The sequence below is a fragment of the Cryptomeria japonica genome, chromosome 3 (genome assembly GCF_030272615.1).
Source record: "Cryptomeria japonica chromosome 3, Sugi_1.0, whole genome shotgun sequence".
NCBI classification, from domain to species: Eukaryota; Viridiplantae; Streptophyta; class Pinopsida; order Cupressales; family Cupressaceae; genus Cryptomeria; species Cryptomeria japonica.
Window position 1 is genome coordinate 302184765 of NC_081407.1, and position 19556 is coordinate 302204320.

Consider the following 19556-nt stretch of genomic DNA (forward strand, 5'->3'; position numbering starts at 1 on the left):
GTACAATCTATAGAATTTGGTGATAACACAATTGATTTATGTGTTTGTGTTATTCAATTTTATCATGTTAGATATTTCCTTTAGAGTTATTGTAAATTATCACATGTATAACTTATGCATTTCTATTTATGTCTGTATGCTTAGATTGTGATACCTACAAAAGAGACACAAACAACACAAACACACTAATGAAACATTGCATTAGAGATTAAAATCAACAAAATAAGTTAGTCAATCACAAACTCTTAAAATCGTCTCATTGCCCTCTATCTCCAAGGATCCTTTAGATTCAAGGTGGCTCTCGGCTTGGAAGAGCACTTGATCGATCTTAGGATGACTACTCAAAGAACGAGAGATAGTGTATGATCTAAGATCTAAATGAATGCAACTAAGATCCTAGTGGTGATTTTGATATGGATATGAAACTATGATACTGAGATGGTGCAAGATGATGAGATGGATATGAAACTAAACTAGCATGAAAATGATATATTAAGATGATATTAGGCTAGCATATAAATGAAACTAACATGATATATTACTAACATGATATGCAAAACATGATAAAATCTAGGCTATGATGCTACTAAATGATCTAATTACTATTTTCAAAGAGAGGCTAAAATGCTAAATGTTATGTAACTATAGTACAGATGCATCAAACTTGGATGCTTGGATTAAAGAAATGGGCTCTATTTATAGAGGAATTGGTCAAATGGATGACCAAGATTGAATTGGCTTGAGAAGGGTTAGGATTGAAAGTTATCAATCCATGTGAGATTTTCAACCTAATATCATGCTGATAAGTGTCATCATGAGGAGGCCCGAGAATATGTTAAGTAAGCATTAGATGCTTATTAAGCTTTGGAGGTTAACCTTAAGAGGATAAGCCATTGGATAAAGCTATTATCCAAGGATGAAGGCTATTGTCCAAGAGTTAAACTCTTGTGCAAAGTTGGAAGATGGTCCAAGGGACAACCATCATGGGTTAGGGTAATGTCTTGTAAGAGGCATTAAATGCTCTATGAAGACTTTGAAGGTTAACTTGTTGGAAGGTAGATAACCTTCAAGGCTTTTGTAAGGGCCTTACAAGTTTGAAAGACTCAAAAAGTCAACTTGTTGAAAAGGTTAAGTCTTCATCACAATTTGAAGACTTTCCCAAATTTGGAGAAGTGACTCCCCCAAATTTAGGGATGTAACATGATTAGAGGAATTTAGGCTAGTTAAGTGGGATTTGAGGACTTCTAGAAGAATGATTAGGAGGTTAATGGAAAATGTAGGAGAATGCAAGTGGGATAAATAGGAATTTTATTTAAAATAAAAATATTTATTTCAACTAAAATTAATGCAACTTGCATTTGTAGGAAAATGCAAGTTGGGGGGGGGGGGGGTTTACAAATAAATATTGATTTATTTATTTGCAGAAAGGATTTTAATTAAATGTAAATTGAATTAAAATGATGGAAGGGAATTTAATTAAATAAATAAAATTTATTCAATTAATGGAAGAAAGGGGATATTGATTAAATGTTGTATTTAATTAATGGTTAGATAGAAGAAAAAGGGATATTAATTAAACCTCGGTTTAACTAATAGGACGTATAAATGATAATTAAATAAATAAAATTCATTTAATTAAGTGTACAAATTTTAGGCGTCTACAATGTCTATTTTGGATAGCATTATATATTGCAAATTATGTTAGCTCTAATATTAACCACTATATCAATTCCACTGCAAATACTTAGTTAACTCTAGGAGAAAAGTGACATTACATGGTACATAGAAATACAAATTTTGATGCGTCCTTTGTATTGAATTTTTCGTAGGTGTCTAACATTTTCTAGTCAAATTTATGGCTATAGATCATCTCCATAAACACGGATTTGTCCTACAAAGCACAAATTGATCATGTTGGTTACGTGCTTTTGTTATTTGCTTCACTTAATTCTTTGTGCTTTGAAATGTCAAGGGCAAATAGTGTTTAAAAAATGCTTTAAGAAGGCTATTAAATTGCTAGAGAACAAGTGCTCCTAGGTCAATTCTCAGAAGAAACCAACTTTATAATTGTGTTAATAGATAAACAACAAGTAAGCATACCACTATCTAGATTATATTGCCAAAATAATCGTTCTTTTGAGTACATCAATTGAAGCATTCTTCTAATGAAATGAATGCAATTTTGTCTTTTAAATACAAGTACATAACAACAATCACATGAAATGTATACCTAGAATGGGAATAAAATAGATAAGAATTGATAATATTTAAATTGAACATTTGAATTTCATATATTAGATCTATATGTAAGATTGATTCTATACCTATAAAATTGATCTAAAATATAAGAAAAATAAAATATTTATATGAAATAAATCTTTAAATACTCTCTCTATATATGATATTTATATATAAAATATATAAATAAAATAAAGTCTATAAAATTAAAAATATGTAAAAGATTTAAAAATAATTTCAACAAGAGTGCACCATTTGTGGTTATCCAATGGAACATTCTCTCGAAATGGACCCAAACCTAAATGGCAATTGTCATGGATATGCAAATTTCCCCATTATTAAAGTGTAATATTAATAGTTAATAAAAAATAATTATTCATTCCGAATAGCCATTTGCTGGAGAACGTAAATAAAAGACGCAGTCATATTTATACATTCTACTATCACTATCAGGAAGGGTTTAACAGCGATTTTTCTGCCATCTGCTCTGGAATACATACACCGTGAGTAATTTTCTTATGCCTCGTATTCTGTCTTATATTTCACTTACCTTTTATTACCATTTTTCAGTACAGAGGCTGGAAAAATAAGAAAGGAGCGCGGTTTGATTGATTGAGGCTTTGAAAACTGAAGTTCTATATGGAAATGGCTTCGAGTGACGGGGCATCAGTAGAACTGGTATTTGTTTTCTAACTACCATGAAAACTCAGAAACAGGTGTTTGTGTATGTCATTAGTTGGATTGCTGTTTCTGTCGAAGTATATTGAATAATTTGATAGCTTTGATATAAGTTTCAGTACTCCACGAGATTGGTGTTCGCTTTGATTTTTCTAATTTAATCTTTTTGAAATGCATTTTAGCACTCCATGAACATTAAATAGGGCCCTAATCTATTTCTTCTGTACCAAATCACTGCTCTACAAAAATATGGTATAAATCTTTCGCTGTTTAATTTGACCCGTTTTTTTTTTTTGAGTTGAATACTTACCTTCCACAAGCATGCTGTTATTTATTCCTTATTTTTAGAATGAATTTATTACTACGTGAAAATGGTTTAAGGTTTAAGCGCTCCAATCTATTAGGTTCAATCGCTCCATTTTATTAGGTTTTAAGTGCCTTAATTTGTTCTTTCTGTTGAAAATAATTAATAAAATTTAGCACTAAATTAACATGTTGTGAGGTTATTAGCTCTAATTTATTATGCTGAAGGTGCCCTAATTGATTGGGTTCTAGTGCTCTAATATATTTCATCCTTCGAAAACAATTTTTTGAACTCCATGAACATGTTAAGCTTGGATTTTAAGCTATGTTACCCCGAGTTTCTGGGATGTTTTTTTTTTCGGAGCGGGGGACGGCTATATATATATAAACATTGTAACACAGTAAACATTCATCATAGCAACACAATAAATTATAACATTTATAAATCAGAATCTTGATTCTAAATCTAAAATCATTGAATCAATGATCATTCATCGAATACCATATGAAGTTTCATCATCCTTTTCAAGATCATACTCTGATTGTCATAATAGAATTAAAACCACAAAGATATAAGCTGCACTTATATTGTGGCAGAAAAAAGCAGAGAACAATAGTGAAAAGCTATTATGTGACCCATAACAACAATGATGGAAGAGTCTTTCTCTAGCTATGATGCTGGAAACCTCAACACACATACATTTAAATTGATTACCTTCATGTGTACTTTTGAGTATTTCAGAAGAATTCTAGGAAGAATAAAAGCTGTTACCATTAGAAAAAGTCTTATTGAAAGATTTTGAATATTGTGATTGTTGGGATTAAGGCGTCTCAACTTTTGCAAATCCTAATATTGGCTAATGCATTTATTTATTAATTTGTTATTTTATTTATTGCCTACAAATGTCTAGTCATCTAGTGGGATCCACAGGCTTGGTGGCATCCTACATGGCGATGACTCTATGACACATATGTTGCACATGTGGAGGTAGGCATCCCATGTGAGGATCTTGACAAGTGTTGGCCTATGACAGATTCTATGATAGAATGGACAAGTGGCAGGAGATACCTTTTGCATGGAGAGGGTTATGACAAGTTGTAAGAGAATAAGTTAAAATTAGTCATTTATGATGGATTCTCTTACAATTGTAAGCGTTGTAAGTTATGACAGTTGTAAGATGCGTAAGAGCATCTGTCATACCTCTAAATAGTAAATTGAGTGTTCAACTTAGGAGGTTTGAATGGGGAGTCATTTGGAGACGTACATGTGTCATTTGCATGCTTTTTGGTGGCCGAAAAATAGGGCCAAATGTTATGGACGACCCCATCTTGATGCTTCATCTAGAAGCTTCCTCTTGAGTTGTATTTCTCTATAAAAGGTAGTCATGAGGAGTGTTAGATATGTAATGTTTTGCAGGTGAAGTGTTATGTTGCTGGAATTAATCCAGGTTGTGGGTTGTAGTGGTAGACTCCTATTGAAGAAGCTAAGTGCTGTCTGTATTGTAAGAATTTGATTACTGGAATACAAAGTACCATGCTTTTGGAGTGTGGGGTTTTTTACCCGGAAGGGTTTTCCCCACGATATATCTTGTGTTCTTTGAGTTTATCTTTATGCATGTTTATTATCTGTCTATGAATGTGTTTCTATTTCTGTAATAGAAGATTTGTAAAGAAAATTTGTAGAATCTCCCCCACTAGATTAGTGTTAGGAAGCATTTTCCGCACCTTAGCTTCCTTTCAGTGATGATTTGCTAATTGATATAAATTTCAAAATCTAATAATTGGAGGAAATATTGTAATACACAGCTTCATCAAATCTAAGTGTCTACATGTTTCTTTAATTTTATTGTAATATCTCACACCACTGTTGCAGAATTCAGACAGATAAAAGAAAAAAAATTGAATAACAGCTGATATTTCAGTTATTTGTTTGATCTTGTGTGAATAAATTCCATTTATGTTTTGTAATTTGTTGCAATCCAGATAATGAAGAACGCAACTAGTTTTTTATTATTCTTTACTCCATTGTGTATGATGCAGGCTGTAATGTTTCATCCCACCCTTCAAAATCAAATGACCCCAAAATGCAAAAACAGACTGTCAATATTATAGACAATTAGGCCATAGGTAAAAATGATCAATTTCCTCACCATCCACACAAACATCAGATTTTACATCTACAACAGTGGTTTACGATGTTGCAATGCCTTGCCGAACTTGTACCAGTTGAGTTGCTATCAGCTGAAAATGCCTTCCACTTACTTAATAGAAATACAGGTCCATGTGAAACAAGAAATGCATCAGATGCACACATCGATTAGGAATCTTTTGTATTCAAATTGCTGTCTTCCCAAACATGTTCAAGTATTCCAGGAGCTAGTGATATGTTGATGGAAACCTAAACTAATAACTCCTTTGAAACCATGATCATGCTTATATCTTTGTGGTTTTAATTTTATTATGACAGTCAGAGTATGACCTTGAAGAGGATGATGAAACTTCATATGATATCGCTATCGCTTTCATAATCACTTTCGCTTAATGAAGTTTATGATCATATGAAGTTTCATTAAATTTTCAAAATAATTGTTTTGCAGATATCTCATATCTATTGCGGCAATATTTATTATTAAATTTATCGCTATGACTATCGCTTTCATTAAAATAAAAAATTTAATAATAAATATCACTGCAATAAAAAATAAATTTTGTAAAAAAAATTTATTTTTTAAATGCCTCTACTGCTGGAAACAACCGTCTGTCCCCGGGATGGTCAGGGGACGGCTTGGCCGTCCCTAGCCGTCCCGGGGACGGTCAACGGTTTCTGACGAAATTGTTGACTGTTTCCAAGTTTTCGGGACGGTTTCCAAAAATTTTACTAGATCGGGGACGGCTTGGAAACGTTTCTGACCATCTCTCCATCCCCGGAACTGTTTCTTTTTTCAGAACGTGTGCTTTTAGGGTGGAAACACATTTCCGGGTAACATTGTTAAAGCTATGAATACCCTACTTTAATATTCTCTCTCAATGATTTTTGGCACACCACGAGCATAGGCATTAGTTTCAAATTCCATAAAATTTCTCCCTCATTTTGAAAGGAATTTTAGTAACTTGCGAACATTGTATTGGATCTAAGTGCTCTAAAACGTTCTTACCGAAATTGGCACTCTATAGTATGTTGCAATGTTAATGCCTTAAGTTGTTCTTTTACAATGAATTTTAGCACTCCATTGGCATAGTATTGTGAGGTTGAAGTACCTGAATTTTGGTACTCTCTAAGTTGATTCTCTCCATAGCTGTGGTACGAAGTTGAATGCCCTAATTTATTTCTCACATTTTGAAACGAAATTTAGTACTCTATAAAGGTGGTATTAGGTATAGTGCCCTGGTATGTTTTTTCTCAAATAAATTCCGGCACCCCATGAGTATGTTCTTAGGTGTAATTGCTGTAAATTATTCCTTCTGTGATGAGTTTTAACTCTCTATGAGCATAGTAATATGAGGTTGATGTGAGCTAGTTCTATCACTTACTAATTATTCACTCAATTAGTAAGTTCTATCACTTACTAATTATTCACTCAATGAGCCTGGTATTGGGCTAAGTATACTAATTAAATTCTTTCCTTTGAAATGAATTTCTATAGTCCATGAACATAGTATTAGGTTTAAGTTCCCTACTTTGTTCCTCCTGAAACGTATTTTAGCATTGCATGCGTCAATTTTTTTAAGTGGTGTAACTTATATTGGATTTCTATGGATCTAATGTACTTCATTGATAAATGCAATCTGGTACATAGTTCTGATAGTACATGCTTTAGACCATAGTACCGAAAATTGTCCTTGGCTATAAATTAGCAAACCGAAGGAAATAGATATTTTTGAAAAATTGGTATTTACTTGGGAAAAAACTGGGATAGGATTAGTTTAAAAAGTTGGGTTAGGATTAGGGAATCAGAAAAAAATAGCTGCAGAAATTGAAAAACCTAGAAACCCTTTTTTTTTGACCAAAAGATCTGCAGAAACCCTAATTTTTCCTGTTTAATTGTGATTTTTGAGGTCAAAACCATTGAGTGCACTTTAATGAAAACCTCATTATTTTCATTTCTGCTGCAAAAAAATGTTTTTTGGGGCTGATTTTCAAGTTCTTGTGATAAATTGTGATTTTCCCCTCGTTTCGCAACTCTGACATAGACAATCTTGCTTATAGTGAGGCCATTTCCAATGAACTAAAGCCATTTCAAAACCAGACTTTTGACTAACAGTATGCACAGAGTGCTCATCAACCAATACATTGGCCACAACACAAGCCAGCGGAAACTAATAAATCAAGAAGCTATATAATAAGTGTGATATTTTTCTGCAGGGTCAAGACAAAAGATACAAATAATTAGACCTGACCAAAAAGTTCACAAAAAACTCAGAGAACTGTACTAATTAGAAGCGCCATACAGAGAAGAATATTAAACGTTGTTTGCCCTGCTCCAGCACACTCACTAAAGCTATTTTGCTTCTTCACTGGGACCTGCAGTTTTCTCTGGCACAAGCAGGGCCACATGCATTGTCGAACTCTGCAATGAGGAGTGGCTTCTCCTGGGTCTCCCAAAGGTTCACTTTCTGAGCAGAGGTTCTACCACATTTATGTGGGTTCAGAGAATCAAAAGGTGGAACGGTGGAGCCTCACCCCAAAAGCAGGTGAAGATGTGTTGGGACAGTCCAAATTCATGTGACTGTGGGAAAAAGTGTGCTGGTTTAATGCCAGAGGGTGTTATTCATATCTCTCAATTTCCATAGACAGATGTGCCTGCAGAAGGTTGTTCGGGTCTTCAAGCGTGGCATTTATAGTGTACTCGGAACTGAGATCGTGCAAACAGATATGACAAAGAAAATTATAAGCCTCTTGTTTTTGAGCAGCCCTGTTGATGTGTTTGCAAAAATATTGTCTAGAGCTCCTTGCCAGAATGGTGAGAGTCTATTTCAACATACCATAGCACAATGTGGAGTCTGGATGGATCTGGAAGCCGTTGTGCCTTGCACATACTCCTCGTCGCAGACAGGGCCCCCCCTTTTTGTTTTTCGTCTTGTCCTCGCTAAGGTCTTGGTTAGGGGTTTTGGTAAATTCACAGAGAGGAGTTGCAACAGTTAGGAATTTGAGCATTGAGAAGATGATACGTCCCAAGTCTTGAAGAATTCGCGCCTTGAAAGTTGATCGCGATTCTGTTCGCAAAGGAAAGTTGAATGAAGAACCTGAGGTGAAATCACAAATACTGTCAAATCAAAATTGCTCATCAGCAAGTTTGAAGCCTAAAGCTAGAATGCCTAAGGCAAATCAAAGTTGCACCTTTTGACTGAATTGGCATAAATTTTAAGTTTGCAATGTATATGGCAAAATCTTGCAAAATGACTGAAGAGTGCGAAGTTGAATAAGTTACAACTTAAAGGCTCACAAGGCGCTCCAAGGTCGAAATAAAAGGTGAAGCTCACAAATCGGCCTCCAAGGTTGAAATGTGAGATAAAGTTCAAAGTCTCCCAAGTTACACAAAACGTTTTAATAAGCCGAAACCAAGGAAGGCAAAATTTTGCATTTTGACTGTAGGGGCCGAATTGCCAAGAATGGTAATCTTGCAAAATTGTTTATAGGCCGAAATTGATGGAGCAATCAAAATCGTGCAAAAAGTGCTCCAAGGCCGAAAAGGAAGAAATGAACGAAGTTCATAAATCGGCTTGCAAGGCCGAAATACAAAGTCATCAACTCAAGTTTGCAAAAAGAACACATGGGCCAAAAGTGAATAAAACTCACAAAAGTATCTTTTGAGCTGAAATGAGTAGAAGAGCCCCCTTTCGCACAAAATCGGCTTAAAGGCCAAAATTTTCTTTAAGTTAAAACTCACAAACCTTGTTTTGGGCCGAAAGTGAATAAACTAGAAAAATGACTTACAAGCCCGAAAATCAGTAAAGGTTCTATAGCTCACAAAATCGGCTAGTGAGCCGAAAAAGTAAAGGCGAAAAGCATTAGAGTTCAAAGTCGCGCAATACAAGCTCTAAGGTCGAAAAGGCTAGTACAAAGTTCGAAGTAAGCTCTCAAAACCGACCTAGAAGCCGAAAAGGTTAAAAAGACTTTAAGAGCTCACAAACTCGACTTCTAAGCCGAAAACAGCTAATTTCCAAAATCGCGCAAAGTCTTCATTCAGGTCAAGATTGCCAAAAAACCAAAATCGCGCAAAGGAAAGACTTTTAGTTGAAAAAAGAGAAGGCTTCAAATCCGCAGTATCTCCATAAGGGCTGAAATCCGCAAAATCCCCCAAGAAGCTGAAAATGATAGCACCGAATCACACTAAATAGGTCAGATGTCGAAGATATAAATTGTAAAATTGCGCAAAAGGTTCAGTTCGCGCAAGGAGGCTCTCTTTAGCCGAAAATCATGAAGACTTCATAATTGCGCCAAATAGGTTAAAGGCCGAAAATGAAATGAGGAATTAAATCAAAATCAGACAGGCGCAAAGGTTTACGTTTAGGCTGAAAAACATTCAACTATCCAAAGTATCGCGTAATATCTCAATAAGCTGAAAAGGGAGGAGTCCAAATCGCACAAAAGGTTTTCTTTGGCTGAAGTCATTCAAGGGAATAAAGTCGCGTAGCAGCTCAATTCGCCTCATTAACCAAAGGTACAAAGGAGTTAAAATTGGCATTGCTGGGCATTTTAGAATCAAGACTAGCCAAAAGCAAGCAATCAGCAAGCTAATTGCTGCCAAGTAAGTTGAAATTTCTTCTTCAAGCGATTAAAAAATTCTGCAAAGTGATCATGTTGCTTAACCTAGGGTTTAATCTACGAGGTAAAATTCAAATTAATTTTGAAAACTAAATACCCATCAACGTTTAACAAACATCATTTGCTAAATCGACCTTTTAATCGAATTTCAAACTTAGATGAAATTTAGGAATCCTGGCCCAAAATTACAAATGTGCACGATCATCTTTAAAACAGCTAGCGCGAAACACAATCGAAAACTTAAAAGCTTATTCGCGCAAACCGGTGAACCATAGCATCTTTTTCGAACATTTGCAATTCAAGAGCAACTCTTTTTGAAAATCTGCTCAAAATCAACTACCAAAGAACCGACCAATTTTTAGTGTCCTGATCGTATTTAAAGCGCAAAATTAAAGTTGTTTAAAAAGCCCGTTTCAAAACACTTTCAAATTTCAAAATTGTCTGACTGTTTAACAATTTTTTATTGCTAACGTCGTCTTCGGGCACTAATAAGTAATAAGTAATAACCCATATTTTCACATTAAAACTTGTCTCGTAATCCATGTCTGGGTGTGCAGGATAAATGCCTAAACAGGCGACAAAATCTTCAAAGGCACCCGACGCGCCAGGAGCATCACAGACCTCCAGAGTTGACATCCCTCGTAAGCTCGAAAAAATGAAATATTAGTATCAGGGAGGAGTGATCAAAGAGTCAAAAGTCCAAAGTATTTGGGACAATATAGGGGATATAGACCTCGGGCACATAGACATTTAGGACTTCAAGTTCAGGGTGTACTCTCCCAATGCATATGGCAAACCCAGACGGATGCTAGAAAGTGGTATTGCTCAGGCTGCTGGTTTCCCACCGACCATGTAAAATTATGAGATTGTAGTTGAAGCCGCCAAGCATTACCAGCCTGAAACCAGATTAGTGGTGGTAAGAGGGATGGTAATGGCTGACTTCACACCTGAGGCTATTGGAGAAACATTTGATATCCCGCTTCCTGAGCGCGCTGCTGCAGTAATCATTGACGAAGCCCAACTAGCTCATGACATGAATCCTAATCAGTGCAAAACACTGATAAATGAAGAATGGTTTAAAGAAAGAAAAGCCCCAAGCACTAGGATTGACAAAAAGACCCGCAGAAGCGAGTTCAACAACGAATATGGGGACGTGGTTACCTTGCTTAGCCAGGTCATGGGACCTCCCCACTCCAACCTATTTGAGGAATGGATGTTCTATTTTAACGAGCAAGTCTTTAGTGGGAAGGCTAAATTTGATTGGGCTCAGATCATCATCGACAACATTCATACTTTGCGGAAGACATAGAATGCATTAGCAGGCTGCACGCAGATATACTATGTTTTGAGGATCATCAATCAGATTGGCGCGAGCGGCCGAGGATAGTGGACACTCATCTGGGGGGCACGCGGTTCAAAATGCGTAATCCTCTCATTCCTTCTAATAAGGAATTGTTCCCGGTTTGCATGAGGTTTCAGGAATATGTTCGGGAAGAGCGCGTGGCAAACCGAGACATCTGGAAAGGGTACTTGCGGGAGGAGATTGAATTTTTGGTGAAAGAATCTGCCTTGGGAAAGGAAAAAGTGCTTTCTTAAAAATATTTGTTTCTTTTAAATTCCAAATGCACTTTTTCAAGCTAAAACTTCTTTTCAACTACCCAAAGTCACTGCAGATTTCGAGCTCCGTGCAAGTGCACTTTTTGGGGAGCAACTTTATGATTGGGTAGTTATTAGTTAGTTGGTAGTTGGTAGGGGATATTTTGTTCCTTATGAATAGGTATGGTCAGCCATACTTTGTAGGATGAATCTGGGCCACTTGTAAGATTAAATCTTGGCCATCCATCCATTTTTGAAAATCTATATAAGGGATGGTTTCTCCCTCTTTTTGTAAGAAGTCTAAGATTGTTGCTGAAACTCTGGCGAAATTTATGCAGAATTAATGGAAATTAAAGTTGTCTTGTTTCCTTGTGAGTGCATGGTCTCCTTCTTTACCATTTAATTTTCCTGTTATGTATTTTGATTTCAGATAGTATTTTTAGGATAATATTTGATAAAAACCGTAGTGTTCATACCATTAAGGATTGGCTGATTGCCATTTCCTCCTGCATGGTTAGTCTGAACCAATTGATATGCTTAGTTCGGCTGTTAAACATCAAATGAATAGATGTCGGATTTTGCATTTATGTTTAGTAACATGAAAATCCAACTCCCTTCGAAGATTGCACTAGATTTTACAGCATTGTGCTTTATTAGCTGATAAAGTTAAATCTGGTTTTTTAAGGTTTCCGTCTATTTTCCTGAATATGCTATCTTAGATAGATTAATTAGATATTTTCTCTCTTTCCCTTTCCTTTTTTCTTTTTTTTTAATCAAAGTTGAAGCCTAAATAGCATCATGACAAAGATAAAATCTGATGGAATTAAGATTGTAGAGTCTTAGGGAACCCGTACGAACAAAGCCGATTCTACCTAACCTTAAGTCCCCTTTGTGTTTCCAGCAAAACACATCAGACTATTGAGCTATTCTGCAGTCATGATTTGACAGTCGAAACATTGAGGTCATCCCCAGTGATAAATCTAAATAGCATTAGGGATTTCCTTATTTCAAGAGAGGATAGGATACTCAGCGAGTAAACTCTATTCTGTGTTGGCCGGATAGAGTTGTAGCGATACGATTTTAGCCACGTCAACATAAGCCTTTACATAAAGTTATTTAATGCTGGTATTAATTCCTCAACAGTCACCATCAACTATGTACAATATGCCATAGTAACTGTGTGCAGACTGAGGAGAAATATTGATGGTTTGAAAGCAGGGGAGAGCATAGGAATTTCATCTAACCCAAAGAAGAAGGGTGAGATATGTTCGAAGATTAAGTGCCTAAGGCACCTAATTACTTGGCAAATGTCTAATTGTGAAGTGTGTGAGCTTTCACTTCACCTTAAAAGCTCACCACACATAATAATGATAATATAAATATGCATAAAACTCATAGCTTAAATCACCCTGCTTCAAGTTAGACAATTTCTTTAGGGCTTGACCAAGCTGAAGGTGAGGAATTATGAAGAGTGCCAATCTCAGTTAGGTTGTGATGAGCAAGGAGATTTTTGGCTCTTGCCTTTGTGGCAAACTTGACAAATAGATAGAGTTGAATTACATGGTTAAGGTGTGGTCTTCATCCAAGATTGCACCAACAAGCTAATCCTGGTAAGAGTCCTTAGACGTTGTGCTGTTAATTACCCATGAGTGCTCTTCAATGGAAAGCCTGTCAATGCCAAACAAATTCATCAACTTTTGGCCTTTAATATTCTGACTGCTCCTACTTGTTATTTGTTTGCGCCTAGGTTGCGAGAGAAGGCATGAACACGAGCCCAAAAAGCATCTTAGAATGTCACCTATGCTAGTTGGGCTCGAGTTTCCATTTGACACCATCATAATTGAGTTTTACAAAATTCTGATTTAGAGGTTGACCTTTTAATTCCCACCTGTGTAGTCACTTTACTACCTTTCCCATTATTAAGAGGTATTGCGTGAATATTAGGTAGAGGTAAGCCTTTCAAGATGATATTCACAACTTGATGTGTAGAGTATTGTTAGGTTTAAATACCCCAATTCATTATAGTTGAAATGAACTTTAGCAATCCATGAGCATGGTATTATGTTCAAGTGCCCCAATTTTTTTCCACCCTCTTGAAATGAATGTTAGTAAACCATGAACATGCTATTTGGTTTACGTGCACAAATTTGTTCCTTTAGATTTAAACTTGGAACTCTATGATTGTGTTGTTACAATTAATAGCCCAATTTATCCATTTCCAGATGAAGCTTGGACTTTAAAATGCTCAATTTTTTTTAATTAAATTTTATGGATTCATAGGCATGGTATTAGGTTTTAATTTTCTGGTTTTCTCTCCTTTGTAAATTAATTTTAGCACTCAAACATTAATGATATGCTTGTACTTTAATTAATTCCATCATGTTAGTTTTAACTTTTAAGTGCCCTAGTTCATTCCTTATGCTATGCATTTCGACAATTCATACAAGTAGTAGGTTCAAGTTACCTAATTCATTTGCATCTCTTTGAAATGAATTTGGCACTTCATGAATATGGTATTAGGTTTGAGTGCTTGATTTGTTCCTTCTGAAATGAATATTGGTACTTCCTTCTGAAATGAATATTGGTACTTTATAAGTAGGATTGGAAGTGCCAACCATTCAAAGTGTAGGATTGGAAGTGCCGGCCATTTGTTGCGAGGAAGAAATGTGGTGGTGCTCAACTTTAGCTCTAGTAGGAATTTTCCCATTGGGATCACCTTGTATTGCCATCCCAAACCATAGTTACCATGCATTGTTGCTAAAAGAGGGGGGACAAACTTGGATTGGAGGAGTGGAATTCCAGAGGGTTGTTGGGAAGACACATGCAAGAGAAAAGGGAGTATGGGTGTTGGGAAGACACGTGCAAGAGAAAAGGGAGTTATGGGTGACATCTTTGAAGCTTTTAAATCATTGTTTGGTTTTGTATTAACATTGAAATGGTGTATTCCTTTTATATTCTATCTAAGTGCATCTGAAGTTATAATGATTATTTATTTTTTTAACTTGTTGAATGGAATTAAATTGTTAGTCAGTTTGTTAGCATTTTAATTGCCTTAATTGGAACGCCCAGGCTATGGGAGACATAAGTTGTTTTAAAAAGTTATATGGGGGCCTTTTTCAAGGAAAAATTATATTTGAATATATGAATTTGCCCAAGTTTCTCCCGCCAAGTCTATATATTGGGATTTGGGCACTCATTCTCTCATTCTGCTTGTGCACACATAACAAGATGCTTTTGAAATGAACCTGGAGAGTTTTCTCAGAGATTGTCGAGGATGAAAGCCCTCTATGGTTGATTTGGTTTCAGCGGTGCAAGATCCACCCTAGCTGGTTGTTGATTTTCAGACAGGGTTTTTAGTGTTTGCAGTTTGGTGATAAGGGTTTGATGAAGATGAAGATATATGAAGTTTTCTGACTTGGGTTTTTAGTTTTTGGTGAGTTTGGGTTTTTTTCAGAATGCTGTTAGAGTTCGGTAAGATCTGGTTTTTTTCTCAGTGATGGCCATTCAAATTTCAATGCACAGGAACCCTCATTTATGCTCATATTTCTTGGAGAGAATTTTTTATGGTTCTGGGTATTGTTGCAAAGCATTTCTTCTGCCAGGTGACAAAGCTCAGTATATAACATGTGGCATTTTGTTTGCATTTAATTTTCTAGTTGAATTCACCCCTTTGGGAGGTAGCGTGCCCAGCTTCAGCTTGTTACGTTGGGTATTAGAGGAGTAAAAAGTGGTGTGAGGGAGGTCTTAACTCCACTATTGCAGACCTATACTTGAAGAATTATTGTTACAGCTCTTTAAGAAACAGTTTGGTGTCTAATGAAGGTGATTTAAAGGAGATTTCAGTTCCCTGTTTGTAGTGACAGTCATACAAAGCTTGTGGAAATAATGCTGTTGACAATTTCAGACCTTTACCATATATAGCAGACTTTATTTGGGCCTTTGGTAGGGTTGAAGGATAGATTTGAGTTGATGAAACTCAAGGAGCAGCTTGTATATGACTTAATGTTTTCTTGTTGAAGCAAAGATCAAATTCCCTAAGAGTATTTCAGATATTTCATATTTGTGAACTGAAATCTTCATTATTGTCATTGTTTCGAGGTCTGCTCTTAGTATTGCAATTTATTTTCAGTTCATATGTATTGTGTGTTCTTATTGAAGAGTTTCATGGTGAACTTGTTATTTAATGCATATTGGTTTATACATCCTTTCCAATGCAAATGTTATATGTATGCTCTTTGATTGTGAATGAAATCTGAAACCAAACCAATCAGCAAACTGTTCATGTTGGCATTCAAACTTGCAAAGCAATTTTAAAAAATTTCAGGGGGTTATATTGCAGTAGTATCAGAGCAAGTTTTTTCTGCCAGCCTGCTGGGTAGCGGTCACTTGTTGCAATTCACCAGTTGCATCTCAGAGTTGAAAAGATGTTCACATTTGACAAGTCTGAGTGTGAGATGATGCAAGAATTACTTAATTTGATGAAGGATCCAGACATTAAAAGGGAGTTTTTACAGATTGTTGCAAACAACAGACATAAGGAAGCAAGTACGAAAGAAGATGAGCAAAAGACTCCACATCAAAAAACTCAGGTGGATGAAAGGGAATCCATAGCAGAGCATTTGGATGGAGAGATTGCCATACCCCATGAGGAGCGTATGACAGAGCCCTAGGATGATACATTAGACATACATGCAGTCATCTTTTGACGAGTTTGTGCATGGAGAAAAAGAGAAAACAGCAGCTTTGGGGTCAAGTTCAGATGTTTCCAGTGGTGTTGATCCAGATGGATACCAGTTGGATGTCCAAACAGAGTCTTTGGGGAGGAGTGACAATGATAGTTTCAGTCTTTATGACTTGGAGAGTGACTTGTTTAGAGAATCCATCACATATGAGGTACATACTTTTACTGAACAAAGCAATCAGCCCTTAAGTCCTTGGGAACCAGGTGTGTTGACACCCGAGAATGATGAGGATCTTGTGTGGGATGAATTTCCTTTTGACTATAATGTTCTAACTATTTTTACTGAGTTTTGGGTGCTGATTTTTGTTCACAGATTTTTGTTTTCTGCTTTTGTGATTTTTGGTCTCTTATCAAAGCACCTTTCTTCTGATTCTCTCTTTCTTTGAAAGATGACTGAAATACTTTTAGACTTCTGCCTTGTTTGCTCTTCTTGCATGCTGATCTGTCATTCTTTCCAAATTTGTCCTTGAACATCATCATTATTTAGTCTTTATTGAGCTTGCAGTGCAGTCATCGTCTAACCCTGAAAAAGTTGCCAGTAGAAAAGAGCAGAAACAACATAGATTAAGAGGGTAAGACATTGAAATATAACAATGTGAGTGGTGGAAGACAAGGTTTCAGCTTTGAAACGTGACAAAATACAAAAAATTCATATGGTTACAACAATATTATTTTTTATTTTATGGTTTATTGCAGCATTAACTATTGTTTGGTCAGATTTTATTGATAATACCCTTATGTCTGACCTCTATAATTCCTTGATTTACTTACATATGTAGACTTGACAGTTACCAGCCTGTGAGTAAATCTAGCATATTAGTATGTACTATTTTGTTATACATTTAGAGATGCAGTTTTATTTTTTTCTGAATTTGGATGATAGAAAGAAATGTAGTCATTGATGGGTAGTAGACAACTGTTTTCAGCATCATGTACAGCTTAATATTTTAAAACTCTATCTAATGGAAGGAATTATACAGGTTAGTGGTGATGTTCCTCCTAGAAGTGGCAGAAAAGGTATGTTGCAATTTTCCATCTCACTTATGCTTCTGCATTTTAGTTATTTAACCATCAGGGGGACTGTCCATAAAGGCTTGGGTCATTGTTTATGACATTATGTAAGCTTTTGTGATTTACTTTACATTGCTGGCTAATTACAGCTTATGGTGTCTTCAGGAAAGAGGCATCTAGTATGTGATGCTGACGTGCAACCTACTCCAAAGAAAGTATACAATCTAAGGAACAGGAAATCCAAGGTTTCTGAGGAAGAGGTATATCATACTATAGGAAAATTTTATGCTATGACATCTTTGGATATTTCCCTCTCACTTTACTGTTTAAAGCTGTTGAGAATCAGTATAGATGCTGTTTAAAATGCCATGGGTTTGGTTTTCTGTTTGTAGGAAATTAAAGAGTAAGACATCAAGATAGTTGACTATGTTGTGAGATCATATGCAGTTAATATGTTTACTCTTATTTTATGGTACAGGTTGCTACCAGTACTCCCATCAGCAGCCAAAGAACAGGTTTATATTCATTTCTCATCATGCTAAGCTACTTATAAAGAACTTTGGCTCCTTCAAGTAGTTCATTTCTGCAGCTAATTTACCTCACATGAGCCCCACCTAAACATCAGGAATAGAGATCTGTCCTCTCAACAGACCTACATTGGTATCATGCCACATTTTTTTGGTGTATAATTTTTCATTCTATGCCTAATTAGTGGCATTTTTCAATGTCTTCTACAGGAAAGAGGTTAGCAGAGTCCGACTCTGGCTTTCATGTTAGTTCAAAGAAGTCATATTATTCAAGGAGGAAGACATCTACCTTTTCTGACGAAGAGGTATGCTATGCTATGAGAAATTTTGTCTTCATAAGCATGAGAAAAAAATGCCACTAATTATGCATTGCATTAGACTATTAAAATAAATAAAAGTCCCATGTTTAGTTCCATAGCTTACAGATTTAAAGTCATCACCTTGCCTAGATTTGTGGGGGTTCATACCTTCCAGTAACAGAGATACAAGTGGCAGAGGCAAGAGAAGCTGAGGTGGGAGATCCATTATATGCAAGTGTAAAATCAGCACAGGTTGCAATGGTTTTATTTGATTGAGTTTACCCTTTTCACTATATCGTCCAGCATCTCTGCCAGGAGTGGGAGCACATTCAGTCCTGTATTCAGTTGATTCAGATCAAGCAGCACTCACTACTGGGGCAAGAGTAAGGCTGAAAGTGCATAAACTTATTGTGGCGTAATTTCTGGTGTTATGGAGCTGTCTCAGATGGAAGGTGAGTGCAATAGCTTCCCAATGCACGCATCATTGACTAGTGTCATGCCCCCATCGAAAGAGGAAAATAAATAATAAAGAAGAAACAAAAATAATGAAGGTCGGCACTCATTATTGGGTCAGCAACCCTTATAAGAATAATAAAATTTGTTAAGGTCGTCCTCAATATGATCAGCAATCTATCAAGAACATAAATATAATTATCCTTTAATCAACAGCAGCAGTTCTGTAGAGGAGATGCCTCTTTTTGAGAAAGGTTATCCTTGGCAATGGTTGTGACCATTCGTCCCATCTTGAGGCCTATATCAGGCAAATCTCTTCTTGGAGCAAAGCATCAATTAAGGAAGTGAGATCTGATCTGAATGAAAAGGCAGTGAGAAATTGGGATTATCAAGCAGTAATAATCTGAAACTATAAAGCAGTAAGATATAGCAAAATATATATTTTTGAAGTAATTGGTATGCTATATGCTGAATCCAATGTTTGATTAGTTTGTGAATTTAGCAAAGGACATTTATTTATTTAATTAACTTACCAATTTATTTAGAATCTTAGGATTATTAAATATTCATTTGATTTTCGCAAGGCAGTCAAGTTAAGAATTGGCAAGGAAACATAATAGGGAGATGCAGGAGTACGGGTCCCCTCAATTAAGTAGACTACCCATTGAGCTGGATTACTTGTGGGCCAAGGAGTTGGATTGACTTGGTTGGTTGTTCAACGCTCTTGGGCTTAGTTGTGGAGGATAGTCTCCTGATGTCCGATTGTGCTTTCCCCTCAAGTTTCTAATATGGTTGGTTATTAGGAATAAGCTATAGTGTGCATGTTTACAATAGTAATCTTCATTATCATTTTGTTAGATGTTAATTGATTATTTTCCCAAATTCATTTGCTATTGTGTAATTTAATGAAATAATACTCTTTTAAATGAACTGTATTATTGGAT

The 19556-nt window shown here is 35.9% G+C and overlaps 1 protein-coding gene across 16 annotated transcripts in view; it reads left to right on the plus strand.

Moving 5' to 3' along the window:
• The first annotated feature begins 2594 nt into the window (after positions 1–2594).
• The window catches only part of LOC131034292 (nucleolin 2), a 158855-nt gene continuing 141893 nt past the window's right edge, over positions 2595–19556 (plus strand). For 14 of the 16 annotated variants that reach the window (XM_059218241.1, XM_059218245.1, XM_059218247.1 and 11 more), the window contains exons 1-6: positions 2596–2741; positions 2809–2916; positions 17303–17339; positions 17499–17593; positions 17812–17848; positions 18071–18165. In XM_059218241.1, coding sequence (XP_059074224.1) covers positions 2878–2916; positions 17303–17339; positions 17499–17593; positions 17812–17848; positions 18071–18165 — 303 coding nt within the window. In that variant the 5' untranslated portion in view covers positions 2596–2741; positions 2809–2877. Of the gene's footprint in view, positions 2742–2808; positions 2917–17302; positions 17340–17498; positions 17594–17811; positions 17849–18070; positions 18166–19556 lie in introns of all 16 variants that reach the window. The other 2 variants (XM_059218251.1, XM_059218242.1) reach the window with 2 other exon arrangements.